Source organism: Mesoplodon bidens (assembly GCF_964165515.1).
Source record: "Mesoplodon bidens genome assembly, chromosome: 3".
Classification (NCBI taxonomy): domain Eukaryota; kingdom Metazoa; phylum Chordata; class Mammalia; order Artiodactyla; family Ziphiidae; genus Mesoplodon; species Mesoplodon bidens.
In genome coordinates, this window is record NC_138178.1 from 170274530 (window position 1) to 170289440 (window position 14911).

At 46.5% G+C, this 14911-nt stretch overlaps 1 protein-coding gene across 1 annotated transcript; it reads left to right on the forward strand.

The window, feature by feature from the left end:
• Positions 1-276: 276 nt before the first annotated feature.
• Positions 277-456, forward strand: TUNAR (transmembrane neural differentiation associated intracellular calcium regulator; the record flags this gene model as incomplete). Its single annotated transcript, XM_081230056.1, has 1 exon — positions 277-456. The coding sequence occupies exon 1, from the start codon at positions 310-312 to the stop codon at positions 454-456; it is 147 nt and encodes a 48-aa protein (XP_081086182.1). The 5' UTR covers positions 277-309.
• Between the last annotated feature and the right edge of the window lie 14455 nt (positions 457-14911).

A 14911-nucleotide genomic window follows, 5' to 3' on the forward strand; every position in this document is an offset into this window, starting at 1 on the left:
TCAGTGGAGTGGGTGGCACCCAGGCTGGACTCCAGGGCTGATCTCTTTATGCCAGCGTCAGGACATTCATCCTTGAAATTGATCAGTCGTGCTCTGCCATTTCTCCACGGCCAAGAGCAATGGGTCCCAAGATGGGCTCCATGGGAGATTTTTCACCCCCACCTGAGATCTAGTCCCCAGACAGGAGATCACTGCCCCGCCCAGTCTGCCTGGCCGTGGAGAGGATGCTTATAAATCATCATCTTTTGTGCTGCCTCTTTCCAATTACAGGTTAGCCTGGGGAGGAAGATAAAGACATTTGCAACCAAGATGGTAATCACGAGTGGAAATGATGAAGACAGAGGAGGCCAAGAAAAAGAGAGCAAAGAAGAGAGTGTCTTGGCGATGCTGGGGATTATCGGGACCATTCTGAACCTAGCCGTCATCATATTTGTATACATATACACCACTCTGTGAACGGCCCAGAGGGGCCTCAGGCCTTGGGATGGCTAAAAGACGGGAGTCCCGTGCGCTGGCAGACCAGTGACGGGACACCGCGCAAACAAGCAGCTTTGACCTACACACACCGTTCAATCAAATGTACCTTCGAACTTGATAAAGGGTCACCAAAATAAACCAATCCTGCTGCGAGGATCAGACACTAAAGCACAATGAATCCAACGAAACTCATTCACACAGCAAGGAACTCAACGTCGTTGGCAGGGGACCCGAAAAAACGCTTGGAAGACGCGCCTTTGACGCCGTCTGGGAGCGGATGGGTGCGGAGATTCATTATCCCAAGTCGCTGACGGCTGTCAAAAAGAGGAACAGGGCGGACGCAGCTCACAGCGGACGCAGCTCATGGTGTGTCTCCCAGGACACGCAATTCCTCCGAACTCGATGAGCTGTTTGGTACAAAAAACTACAGGGACAATCCTTTGACAAGCATCCCATTCATCGAAAATGTCTATTTGTTACCGGGGAGATAACTTATTTTTCTTTTTTCATTGGCTTGACGTGTGTATCTGTTCATATCAAGGTTTATAAATATATATTTTTAATAAATGTGCTCTATTTTTTAGCATGAACCAAATATTCGGAGAGGCGCTCCTGGATCCATAGAGCTTTCTTTGGTTTTACCTGCTTAAACCCCTAGACTGCAGATGTTCTGTTGTGTAATCACTCTAGTCCTAATTCTCTCATCTTGTATTGTTTACCTTCTCTCTCCCTCTAGCTCTTCTCGGTCTGGAGGACGTTCTTCCATAATACCAGCCGTGATCTTGGTTGGTGCCTGTTTTAAGATTGTCTGTTGAGCGGCTTTTTATTGTTATATCGGAGATATAAAACTATCGTGGGCATGTGGACCTTGGATGCACCATGTCCTTACTGAGAATTATGCATGAACAAGGGCTGAGTGATAGATCAGCTTTAAAAAATTTTTTATAAGGACTACTGTGGAGGAAGAGTGCGGCTACATCTGCAGATCGACTATAGGATGGGGTATTCAGCTTCTTATTGGCAGCATTATTATTTCACTCTTGTGACCATTTGTTGAGTACATTTGATGTTAATGGCCACATACTATGAAAGATGGGAAGGACAAGGGGGAAAGCTCAGCTTTAGGTGCATAATTCCTTCCTTAATGAGCCACCTGGGATCCTTTTCAAAGTAGATGGGGTGTAAATGGCACGTGGACTCCCCCCTGTAGGAGCTCACCTGGGTGTTTCAGGCTGTGAGGACACCCCTGAGACAGGTGACTTTTTCAAGGGCACTAGAAGGAGATGCAACGATCACCCTAAAAGATTGCTGCATTTCTTAAAGTTCCTGGTTTACACCCACATGAAGCTACTTCCTCCCTGGCAGGAACAGTTGAATAAATGTGAATTTGCCCTGTTCTGCTCCCTGAAATGGGCCTTTCACTGGCTGCAGTGGCACGGCCTTAAAAAAGTAGGGTTAGAATTCCTTCTGCTAGTGTCAGCCTTGCCCATGGGCAAAAGAAGCAGCAGTCTACCTAGTTGGATTCGAATGATGCCCAGGAGATCTCCACCGCCAGATCTCTCCATCCCTCTGTTGTGGTGTCTGAAATTCTACTGTTAGAGAGTCATTTCTTGGACTCTGCTAGGGACTGGGCCCTTTTATAAAGCAAATGCCCTGAGCACCCGGCTCTCATCAGGTGTCTTCTCTTCCCCACCAGAAGAAACAAAGTTGATGTTCATTCAGGGAATACATGTGCCAGGCGCTGTGCCAGACACTATATTCCTTTAAGTCACTGAATCTTCCCAGTAAGTGAGCTAGGGAGTCTTTATCCCACATTGTAGAAGAAGAAAGTCTCAGAGAGATTGGGAAACTTCCCTGAGGTCAGCTGGCTTCTAGTGGTGAGTCAGGATGCAAACCCCCGATCTGTCTGATTCCCTAGCCCAGTGAGGGTTGGTCAAATGCTGGGAAAAGAGGGAATGGAGAGGTGGGGAGGGTCCAGGAAAGGGCCCTCGGGGGTCAGATGCAAACCGATGGCTTTGCTGAGGACAGCTCTGCACCCCTCCATCCCTCCCTCATAAAAATAAACCACCCCTGGGAACTCCTTGCACCCTGGCAGAATGTCCTACATGTAAGGACGAGGGCCAAGAGGCTGGTTAGAAATATAATGGACTATCAGGGGAGGGGGCCGTCTCACAGGTTCTGTGTGGTTCTAGAAAGACTGTGTAAGAATTCTTAACAGTGAACAGAGTAAGCAATAAAGGTGCAATGGAAAAAAAAAAAAAAAAAACTACCGACGTCCTTCTTGCCCCTGCAGCGTCCTGGTATTTTTAAAACTCCGTGTCATTCCTTTACCTATACATATTTTTGTTTTATTTAAAAAAAAAAGCACACAAAACTGAACGTGACTCTGTTCAACTGAAACTGTTTCGTTTGGACTGTAGAAGCCCTAGTGAGTTTTCAAGTGTACTAATTTGAAATTTATTGAGGGGAAGAACTGCCTTTCCAATCATCTCAACAGCTCCCCAGTGGTTCTTCTAGATTGTCCTAATCCACAGCCTGGAAATAAAGCTGCCCGTTCAGTGACTGCCAACCAAAGTAGCAGCACTGTTCTCTTGCAGACAGAGGCCTTCATTTCTGTTCTAATTTAGGAAAGCCCGAGAACACGCATCTGGGCAACGCAGCTTCCCCCAGGATCCCAAGGCATCTTGAGGGAATGTGACCGGAAGGCAGCCCATGGCCCTGGATCTTGAGTGTCTAAGCACGCCAAGCCCAGCCTTGGTACCAATAGCAACGACCTAAGTGACACGAGGGCTGTGTAATTCCCAGCCAGCCTACGGGACCCTCACATCAACACCGTGAGGTATGCGCGCCTACCCCCAGATTACAAGATAAAGGCTCAAAACAGCTAATTAACTTTTCCAAGGTCACACACCTGGAAACCAGTAGAATTAGACCTAGCTCCGCATCTGTGTGCCGTCTGTACCTTGTGTGGTCCAGACTGCGGGTCTGAGACCTGCTGGAGCCGTCTGGCTAGTCCAGTCACAGCACACATCTTCCCACCACGCCTGCCTCTCCTTTGTCCCGAGGCAGCTGGCCTGGTTGGTGTGGCTGAATCGTTGCCTTTAACTTCTACCCCAGAAAGCGACTCAGAAAGCCCAGGCTCTGGCAGGGGAGAACCAGGCACGCATGGCAGTGTGCCCTGGTGGTTTGGGGCTGCAGGGTGCTTGCCGATGGCCAGGAACAGCCTGGGCTTGAATCCCATCTCTGCCTCATGTGATCTAGGTGATGGCAAGCGATTCACACCAGCTCTGTGAGCCTCGGTTTTCCTCATCTATCAACGAGGGGTGCTAATAGCCCCCAATCCCATCAGGTAGGTATTTTAACCTCATTTAACTGATGGAAAAAACGTAGCCTGGAAAGGTGAGTTGACCTAGCAAAGGCCTCGGGACCATGACGTCAGCGGCTCCAGACGTTGCTGCCTTAACCTTGACAGCCAAAGAATGACACTTAAACCCCGAAACAAAGATCTCCAGGGGGCCTAAGTTTCAGGGGGCTGGGGACAGGATGCCTCAAAGACTTTGAAGCTCAGTGTGAGGGACCCGGACTGTGGGAAGGCAGAAGAGGGGCTTGAGGCCCCTGTGATTTTATAGGTTGGGGTGAGGACAGGGCAGAGAGACCCTTTTTCCGTGTTTTTTTTCTTTTTAGTAACCAATAACCAACTGAGGCCCAGACAAGATCAAGTCCCAAAGTCACATAGCTCTGTAGTCCAGGGGTCTCAAAGGTAGCCTGGGAAAGGAAAATGCACAGAGATTTATTTTCATGAAAAGGGCTGCTGGTTATTGGATGTTGGACCACAAGACCTTTCCCATTGCTTGTTCTGGGATCTCTATGCAAAGCAAATGGCCTCTCAGAGAATCCAGGGCTCTGCCCCGCCTCATCCTCAGAAATGTGACAACCTAACCCCAAAGAGCACAGCTTTGAGGTGCCCTCTCCTGCAAGGGGGCTGGAGAGAGGCCTTTTATGCCAACAACGAATGGGGACTGACGGACAGGCAACTCAGAACTACTCTTTCTTTCTTACTTTTTTCATAAATCACACATGCATAGTTAGAGTTGAAAAAAATGCAGTTAAAAAAATTCTACAGGGGCTTCCCTGGTGGCGCAGTGGTTGAGAGTCCGCCTGTGGATGCAGGGGACACGGGTTCGTGCCCCAGTCCGGGAAAATCCGACATGCCACGGAGTGGCTAGTCCTGTGAGCCATGGCCGCTGAGCCTGCGCGTCCGGAGCCTGTGCTCCACAACGGGAGAGGCCACAACAGTGAGAGGCCCACATACCGCAAAAAAAAAAAAAAAATTCTACAGAATTAAAATAATTAAGTTCTGTAGAATTAAGAATCCCCAAATACCACCACCTAGAGGCAACCACTGCTAGTGTTTAGCATAGAAATTATAGACGAGGTGGGCTGCATATCTGTTTGGTGAGACCATTTTCCTTGAAGTTTTGAAATTCCGTTGCCTTTAGGTAGGGCCACTCTTTAGGTCACTGTCCCCACATTCCCTGTGGCAGTGGACAGCTTCCCTCATTTCTGTTACTTGCTAGATCCAAAAACATTCTAGAAGGCCATCCTCAATGGCCATCCAGACATTTCCCTATCAACAGTAGGTTAAATATTACAATTCACACAAATGGTGCCATGCTGCGAACATTGCCCCCATATATTTTTTCATTAACAATTGTGAATATGCGCCTATATTCATCAATCTATTTAGACAAACCACTTCTAAGGGCCGTTTGGTATTCTGTTGTTTAGATGTACCATCACGTATTTCCCCATTCTCTCACTGTTGGGCCTTTTTAGGTGGTTGTCAGTGTTTTCTGCAAACTACTCAGCCTTGCTCTTTAAAATATCCAAAGCATTATATGTGGAATCTAAAAAAGTGGCACAAATGCACTTATTTACAAAACAAATAGAGTCACAGATGTAGAAAACAAACTTATGCTTACCAGGGTGGGAGGGATAAATTGGGAGATTGGGATTGACATATATGCGCTACTGTATATAAAATAGATAACTAATAAAGACCTACCGTATAGCACAGGGAACTCTACTCAATACTCTGTAATGACCTATACGGGAAAATTGTCTAAAAAAGAGTGGCTATATGTATATGTATAACTGATTCACTCTGCTGTAGAGCAGAAAGTAACATACCATTGGAAATCAACTATACTTCAAAAAAAAAAAATCCCAAGCATTGCCCTTACCTTCCCCAGCACCCCTTAGAGTGGTCTGAGGTGGTATCCCCATAAGTCATTGTTTCCCAAGCTAAAATGAAGGTCGGGATCACCTGGATGCTTTTTTAAGAATGCATATTCTCAGGCATCTCCCCCAGATCTCTGGTTAATGGCTCTGGAGTGGAACCTGGCCTGCGGTCTTCTTAATGTGTCTCCAAGATGATCAGGCATGTTTGGAGATGTGAACCCAGGATGACCACCTGGGCTCGGACCTGATTCTGAGCCCCTGGGACTCTGGTGGCTGTGCTGGTCTTGTACAGGTCACTTCGTCTTTATTCACCTGTGTTTCTTTATCTATAAAAAGCTGATCATAACATATGCATCACAGGTCATTATGAAAGTCAACTGAGGGGAGGCAGATATAGCTCCCAGCAGAAAGCCGTGTACGTCACTGGGTGGCAAAATAACGGGTGGATAGGCTGGCACATCTGCTCGCTATTAGAACTCTGCGCTCAGTGCAGGGGAACGTAGCCTGTAGAAACACTGAAGTTATAGATCTTATCAACAGTTCATTTCATGCATCACACACTGCGTATGAGTACCATTTACTAAAGAAATGCTGGGCCAAAACTTTCTTTCATATTCCTTCTAACAAACCACTGTGTATATCTAATATAGGAACAATTCTTGTCTGTCTATCTGTCTCTTTCTCTCCCACATTTCCCTCTCACCCTCCCTCTCTCTCTCCTCTAAACCCCAGCTTGCTTCCTTTTGCTCGCTGTTGCCATCTCCCATGCTTAGACTTGTGGCTCTCTTTTTCCATCAACGGCCTGAAGAACACCAGAAAGCCCACCCATCTCCATGTTTCGCTGTTTTTAATAGAAACAATCTCATTGGCCATCTAAGCACGTTCCTAATAGCTGCTTTGGGAGCCCAGACTGGCTATTATAATGACACACATTAGGAAGAGAAAGTTCCAGAGGCCAGATCCTTGCTTTTTCTTCTGAGAGACTCTCCTAGGAGACCCTCTGGTCCCCATCCCCTAAAGGAAGGACTTCTATATGAGATGCCTCCAGAAAGATCCCCTTGGGGGCTGGAATACCCTCTGACATCATTACATAATGATTCTTTCCTCTCATGGGAAGCAGATGGAATGAACAGACTGTTAATATTTTCTGTTGTTTGTAAACAAGTTATACGAAACTGTGTATACTTTTCACAGAACGGCTGCATGCTGCCACGAGAAATAAGATCACATAATATATAATTTTTCACTACAAGATTCTTTGTTAAGAGGTGTGCTTATTTACTCTGTCTATTTCTATTAGACAATAACGGGGAATGCAGAATGAGGTAACAGTCATGATCGGACGTCTCTACAGCAAGGTAATAAAGGATTAACACACCTCTCCCTATCTGGGACAGCAGCCTGCCAGGTATGCAGAGACTTGGCTCCAAAGCCTAGACGTTCAACTCTGTCACCTGCCCCTAATCACTGCAGGATAGCACAACCCAAAGTCCTGTTCAGAGAGTCAAAGTGTCACACCCCCAGCCAAGGGCAAGAAGCCAAAGAGTAACAGCTGAATAGTTCTAAGCACTGTAGCTAGTAAGCAATAAAAGGACAATGTTTTTCACTAGTATCTGTCTCATTGGGACTAAAAGAATCAAAGTTAGATCAAGCAGAGGTGAGCCAGCCTGAATTCTGCCAAGATCCAAAGGTTGCTCCTCGAATCTCCCTGACCTGTAAGCTGACATCTTTCTCTTAATCAGGAAGATGCTTCTATCATGAAAGGCCAAAAGCACAGACTGATGATCCACTGGTGTGGACCAGCCACAAATCAAAGCTGCTGAGATGCCTATAGGTCACTGAACCTCTGGGACCTCCAGCCCAGGAAAGGTGGACTTCAGACATTTCCTCACAATCTTGTATATTCCAGAATAAACTTGTAGGTGCCACTGAAGTGTCCATATATGTTAGCTCAGCTAACCCCTTGCTCAGTTCCCAGAGACTCGTATTTATAATTCTGAACGGGAATTGGGCAACATGCCCCAATGCGCTTGTCCTTCCCCTGGTTGTATCACCTTCTTGCCAGCTGAGACCCTGTTGTCCCAGCCTCTGAGGTCATTACCTGACAACGTTGGCCATGTTTTTTCCTTGGTACCTTGTTTTCTGTTCTAAAGAGTCCACTTTAGTGTTGTTAGTTCTGAAGACTCTGCTGTAGAACTTTGGGTTCTAAAGCTCTAAAGATTCTGCCTCTGTGTTAAAGAGACGTGAACTCAGCTTCAGTGCAATATTCTGGTTTGATATTGGCTTGGCCACCCGAGCTGGGCGGTAGTTCTTTCTTCCCACACTTTCCCCCAGAAAAGTCGGCGGGTGATTCCATTGCCTGGGGGTAAGTGTGTGCACAAAGTCCATCACTCGCTCCCCACCAGGGGCCACCGTCTCGCTGTTTTTGAGGACCAGGATATCATCCAGAAATGGGGATGGGGCTCAAAGCCAGAAAATCTGTGTTCAAGCCCCAACTCTGCCACCGATTGACTATTGATCTTGGACCAGACCCTCAATATTTCTGAATGAATATTTCATTTTCATGTCATGAATTTAACAAATCTGGTCTCTCAGTGTAGGTATGTAGATTACATTTTTATGTAATAGCATTTTGGGAAGTAAGGAATGTAAGCTTCTATTAGCTATTAATAAGAGCAATTAAAAGGCGTGTGTTTAAAATATTTTTTTCCACTAAGGAATAATAATAAGGATAGGGGCTTCCCTGGTGGCGCAGTGGTTGAGAGTCCGCCTGCCAATGCAGGGGACATGGGTTCGTGCCCCAGTCCAGGAGGATCCCACATGCCACGGAGCGGCTGGGCCCGTGAGCCATGGCCGCTGAGCCTGCGCGTCCGGAGCCTGTGCTCCGCAACGGAAGAGGCCACAACAGTGAGAGGCCCATGTACCGCAAAAAAATAGAATAAAATAAAATAAATGACTAATGTCTGTTGAGCACATGCCATGGGTCAGGTGCTCCACTGAGTTCTACATGCATTTATGCATTTAGTCATCGCTACAGCCCTATGAAAAGGTCTGTGACCATCTCCATGGACAGGAGAAGGAACTGAGGCACGGCCCCAGGTCACACACATGCTAAGGATTTGACCTTCAGAGCCCGTGCATTACCCACCCCATTGATTCTGCCCCTCTCCACCACAGGCGACCACATCAACCCTAAGAGGAGAGAACATTCAGTGCATTCCAGCCACAGGAAGCAAATATTTTTACATGGTATGAGTCTAGGGCTCCCACACTGAAATGATCACTTGAGAAGGAAAATGAAGAACGATCATTGTGGCTTCCCACTTACCTACCCCAGGTCACACCACAACAGTTTGTCAGAAGGAATAAATCACAGGCTCTGGAGCCAGACAGACCTAGATGCCAATCCTACTCTATTGCTTTGTTGCCCCTGGGTGCAGGCACTTACCCTATCTGAAGCTCAGTCTCCCCATCTATAAAATGGGCCTGATCCTCTATCTTCATGGCAACCACAATGAGGATGAAACTAATCATGTGTGTCAAAGGCTGAGCAAGGAGCCCACCACGCAGAGGCTGCCGGGTCACTACTGCAGGTGTTGAAATTCACTGCTGCCCTCAAATCATAAATCATGCTCAGACGGTTAAGAAATGAAATTGAGTTATTTGTAGTGAGGTGGATGGACCTAGAGTCTGTCAAACAAAGTGAAGTAAGTCAGAAAGAGAAAAACAAATACTGTATGCTAACACATATATATGGAATCTAAAGGAAAAAATGGTTATGAAGAACCTAGGGGCAGGACAGGAATAAAAACGCAGATGTAGAGAATGGACTTAAGGACACAGGGAGGGGGAAGTGTAAGCTGGGACAAAGTGACAGAGTGGCATGGACATATATACACTACCAAATGTAAAATAGATAGCTAGTGGGAAGCAGCTGCATAGCACAGGGAGGTCAGCTTGGTGCTTTGTGACCACCTAGAGGGGTGGGATAGGGAGGGTGGGAGGGAGACACAAGAGGGCGGAGATATGGGGATATATGTATATGTATAGCTGATTCACTTTGTTATACAGCAGAAACTAACACAACATTGTAAAGCAATTATACTCCAATAAAGATGTTTTAAAAAAGTGATGGATCTTCTTACAGTTTCAAGGGTGAGTTTTGCCCTCACCCTGAGTCTCCCTTTTGTTTGGCCCCTCTTCCCTACTAACTCCTACTTCTCTCTCCCTTGCAGAAAGAAAGCTGGTCCTTTAAAACTAGAAGGGGGAAAAAAAAACGTTTTCAGCATCCTCTGGCTGCCTTTCCCACCAACTGCTGTTGCCATGGTAACCCACAGGTATCTGCCTGCTGCTTTCAGCTGTGCCTCTGCCCCTCCATGCTGGGTGTGTGGCTGGTCTTTCCCCTGCCCTAGGAGGTCCCAGAAAGCCACGTTTAGGAATCCCTTGTTCGTTCTTAAATTTCCCAGCCAGCCCTTCGTATCCTTCCTGCTTTCTCTGTCTCTAACAATTAAGAGGTAGAAAGGACAATTCCTTCCAAACAGCCGTCCCCAAAGTGGGTGATAGCATTCATTCATTGACTCTATCAGTGTCTATGGCTGGCCTGCCATGTGTGGGCACTGAGGCAAACAGAAATTTGCAAGTGTCAGAGTAGATGAAGAGGGTCCCTCATTTTGCAGATGGGGAAACTGAGACCCAGAAATGGGAGGAGACGGCCCGGGTTCTACAGACAGCAGCAGAGCCTGTTTTAGAACCTGGTGTTCAGAACCCAGGTGGGTACTTGCTTTTGTTTACATGAACCTTTGCCAACAACCAGCCACACGCTGGCCCAAGCCTTCCGTCTTTAAATGCAATGGAACCTTGGATCCATAGGTAATGAGCAGAGCTGGACAGACTCCCCGAGATTTTGCCCTGCTCCAGCTGCAGCTGGCAGGGTCAGAACCCAGACCTCCTCAGGAACGTCCTTTTGGCCCAACTAAGCCAGGCCTTCCCCTGCTGCAGCCCCGTGTACTGCAGGAGATGCCCAGCTGTGCGTGGAACCTCTCCTGCTCCCCCCAGCTTGTCTGGCTCCTTCCCATGGGCACAGCTGGAACGATTGTGGCTGCCAAGGCAGCTCTGTCCCTCTTGCCTGCCAGCCCCATCTGTGCACACTGGCTGATGTCACCTGAGCCAGTAGCTATTCCCCCTGGCTTTTTTTTTTTTTTTGCTTATTAAAACGCACAGGCTGTCCTCCTCTCCTGCACCATTCAAAGGTTTGCTCTGCAGCAGAGACTCAACCTGCTCAGGAAAGGGAGGGAAGGAGGGAGGGCATCCACCCACTGTAAATATTAACTTGGAATGAAACACCAGCTCTGTATCCCCATAAGGTGCTAGTTTGAGAGGCAGGTAGATACTAAACAGCTCTGATCACCTAATAAAGAATCCTTAAAAATGAGCGCCTGTTGATAATTGCTCACCCTTCAAGGAGGGAAAGACTAAATGAAGACCTATTATGTGTCAGGCACTGGGTGCATCAGATCGATCGGCATCGTCACCATGACCACCACTTTCTGAACGCTTCCTATGTGCTGGGTACTTGACCAAGCTTCCTAATTCTCGTTTTTATTTGTATGCTTTCTCCCTTCTCTGCCCTCTTTTCCCTTCTCTCATTGTCCTGCTCCTCAGGGACAAGCACTTGCAATTGATTTTGCTAATTCTTCTCACATTCCCCTCCATAGCTATGGGTAATATATTTCTACTGCTTGACTTGGGAACATCATCTCTTCACTTTCCACAATGGAATTCCTTCCTCTTTACCACTTCGCACACCCAGCACATACACATTTCCTGCCTTCATCCTCCCAACTGGGTGATTTTGCCATTTTATTTAGATCAGCAGCCAGTTTTGCATTATTATAACAATGTGAAGGCAAAACCAAGCTGAGCCATGCAGTGTGTATGCGTTTGCCTTGGTGTGGTGGCCATGAAAACACACCACTCAGCTCTCTTGCTTCAGGGAGCATAACTGACTAATGACCTCAGCAGCTCCCCCCCTCTGATGACTCCATCTCCACGGTCACTCCAAGGCCTCAGTCCTGCAGCTCAATGACTGAGCACAGGCCCATTCCCACGAGACGCAGAACTCCTCCAATGGGCATCTTTGGCGGGAGAACTCCCCATCATTCTGACCACTTCTTTCTGGAAACTGCACCACAGTCCAGATTCTTCCTACCTGACTTTCCTCCCTTCCTCCTCTTCTTCACACAGGGCCACACCGCATGCATTCTGAGGGCTGTCCCGCCTTCTGCTGCCCCCGCCTCCTCTGCAGTTCACAGATATTCCCCCAATCAATCTTTTGAACAACTAATGCCATCTTGGTGTCCTTCTCATCCAACCTAACCTGTCATTCATTTTTTCTCCCCCACTCTCTGCTTAGTTTTGTTTTGTTTTTTTGTTTGTTTGTTTGTTTTTTGTGGTATGCGGGACTCTCACTGTTGTGGCCTCTCCCGTTGTGGAGCACAGGCTCCGGACGCGCAGGCTCAGCGACCATGGCTCACGGGCCCAGCCGCTCCGCGGCATGTGGGATCTTCCCGGACCGGGGCACGAACCCACGTCCCCTGCATCGGCAGGCGGACTCTCAACCACTGCGCCACCAGGGAAGCCCTCTGCTTAGTTTTTTAATGTGCTTATCTCTAATTCAAACCTGGTCTCTCCTGTTATGTAAGTGTCCTTCCAGTGTGTCCAAACACACCAGGTGATGTATCAATTTTGTCATGAAGAAACCTCTTCTGGAACCTTCAGACTCGCCCCGATCTGGACTGACTTCCCTCCATCTGCCACGCAGCTGACCTCCAGGGATCTTCCTCTACCATCTTCCAGGCGATGCTCCTCACATCTGTCTTCTGTTGTACCCCATCTCCTGGCTTACGTGCCTTGCTCTCCCATGACCCACCCCCTGATTTTGATGTAGCACGTCCTCCAATAGCTCCCCAAGGAGAAGTGCAAGGGATGTAAATTCTAAAACTCTCTCTGAACTTTAATGGTAGTCTGGCTGGACTTGTAGGTGAAAATCATCTTCCTTCAGAATTTGGAAGGCTGTGCTCCCCTGTCGTCTCACATACAGTGTTGGTGTTCAGAAGTTGCAAGCCATTCTGATTCTCGGTCTTTCCTGGGAAAATTGTTTTCCCCTCTGGAAGCATGTGGGATTCCACCTTGCCCACAGCATTCTGACATCTCATGGCTGTGTGCCTTAGTGTGGATGGATCTACTTTCTTCTGTTGTCCTGGGCCTTGATGAATCCCTTCATGTGACAGAACTCCGGTTCTGCTGTTCGTCACTCAAGAATCCAATACTGAGAGACAAGTATTGGGTAAAAGGAAAGATAGCTTTATTGAGGAAGCTGGCAATCCTGCAATGGCGGAAGATGATTGATTTTTTCAACTTTTCGTGGAAACACACTCAGCCTCCTTTCAGAAAAGGTCATATATACAACGTCCTTTTTTATATGAAAAGTTATTTTCAGTAATGATCATGTAAGGATAAGTATTCATCATTTTTAATTTCTTCTTTAGTTTTAAAGCAAACTATTAATAGTTAAATCAGAAGAATAAATTTCAAAGATATTATGCAAGTTCAGTAAAACATTTCAAGTAATAACTGAAATCTGCACTTACCAATCAAATGTACAGCATTCAATTCACACTCCAATGTACTGACTTAAGTTTTAAGCATTAGTAACATTTCATATGCTCACATAGAATGACAAGGATGAAATGACTTAAGTTCTGTTCTGTTTTGTTTACAATTGTGTTCTTATTGTTGATTTTGAGTTGCCTTTATAAATGATGGACTATTCAGACAGGAGACCCACTTCACACCCTAAGAATCTGGGACAGACCTGAACTGTTAGCAACTGGCTCTCAGACAATGCACATTGCTGAATCCACTTGTGCTGAGGGTTCCTTTAACTAACTTCTATGTAGAAAAAAGTATTAAATATGATGAACAATAAAAATGTGCCGTTTTCAAGCGTACACCTGTCATATCATTGTGCAGCCATCACCACCACCCATTTCCAAACATGTTACCTTCCCAGACAGTAACTCTGCGCCCATTAAAACCCTAACCCAACCTCTCCTGACAATCATCATTCTACGCTGTCTCTATGAAGTTGACTGCTCTCGGTATCTCATATAAGCAGAATCTTACACTATTTGTCCTTTTGTGACTGGCTTGCCTCACTTAGCACGTCTTCCAGGTTCATCCATGTTGTTGCATTTGTCAGAATTCCCTTCCTTTTTAAGGCTGAATAATATTCCATTCTATAGCTGTACTACATTTTGTTTGTCCATTCATCCATCCATGGACACTTGGGTTGCTTCCCTTTTCTGCCTATTGTAATGTAAATGTGCTTGTACAAATATCTCTCTGAGTCCCTGCTTTTACTTCTTTTGGATATACACCAAGAAGTGAAATTGCTGGATCATAAGGTGAAATTGCTGTTTCATTGTTTGAGGAATCACCATACCATTTTCCACAGCAGCTGAACCATTTTACATTCCCACCAACAATGCACAAGGGTTCCAATTTCTCTACATCCTCCCCAATGTTATTTTCTGTTTTTTTTAAATACTAGGCATCCTAATGTATGTGAAGCAACAAACTTACTTATAATCAATTTTATAATTTTTGTGAAGCTCTGTACCCAGAAGGTATGCCCTTGTTGCCTGTACCCAAGACTAACTCTTCTACCTCCTGCCCTTGGTACTTGGCTGGCCTCCAGCAAGTAATGTTCTCCAGCAAATCCCCCTGTTTTCCAGCATGGCACCCTCGACATCCCAAGTCCAGAGCATCTCTTTTTACCGTCTCCAGAGAATAAGGCTCTCATCTTCTGCTGGAGTAGGAAAGCAGAAAGTCCAGTGACATACAGTGGCAGAAAGAAGCTGGAAGTCGAATTGCTTCTTGAACTTTCAACCATTCCTCCTGTTTCTAGCCCCCAACCCCCCCCACTTCCAAAAGTACCATACAGCACTTCTGCAGTGTTCACCCATTGTTTCTCAGGTCCATGGCACTTAGGATTTAGTGCCTCTGATTTGCTACATCACTGACATTTTGTCCCTTTGTTTCCCAGCTTCCAATTCCAGATCCCCAATTTCCTGCTCCCTCCTTTTCTTCTCCCTTTAGCCTCAATGGTCTAAACCCTCTTAAAAATCCCTTT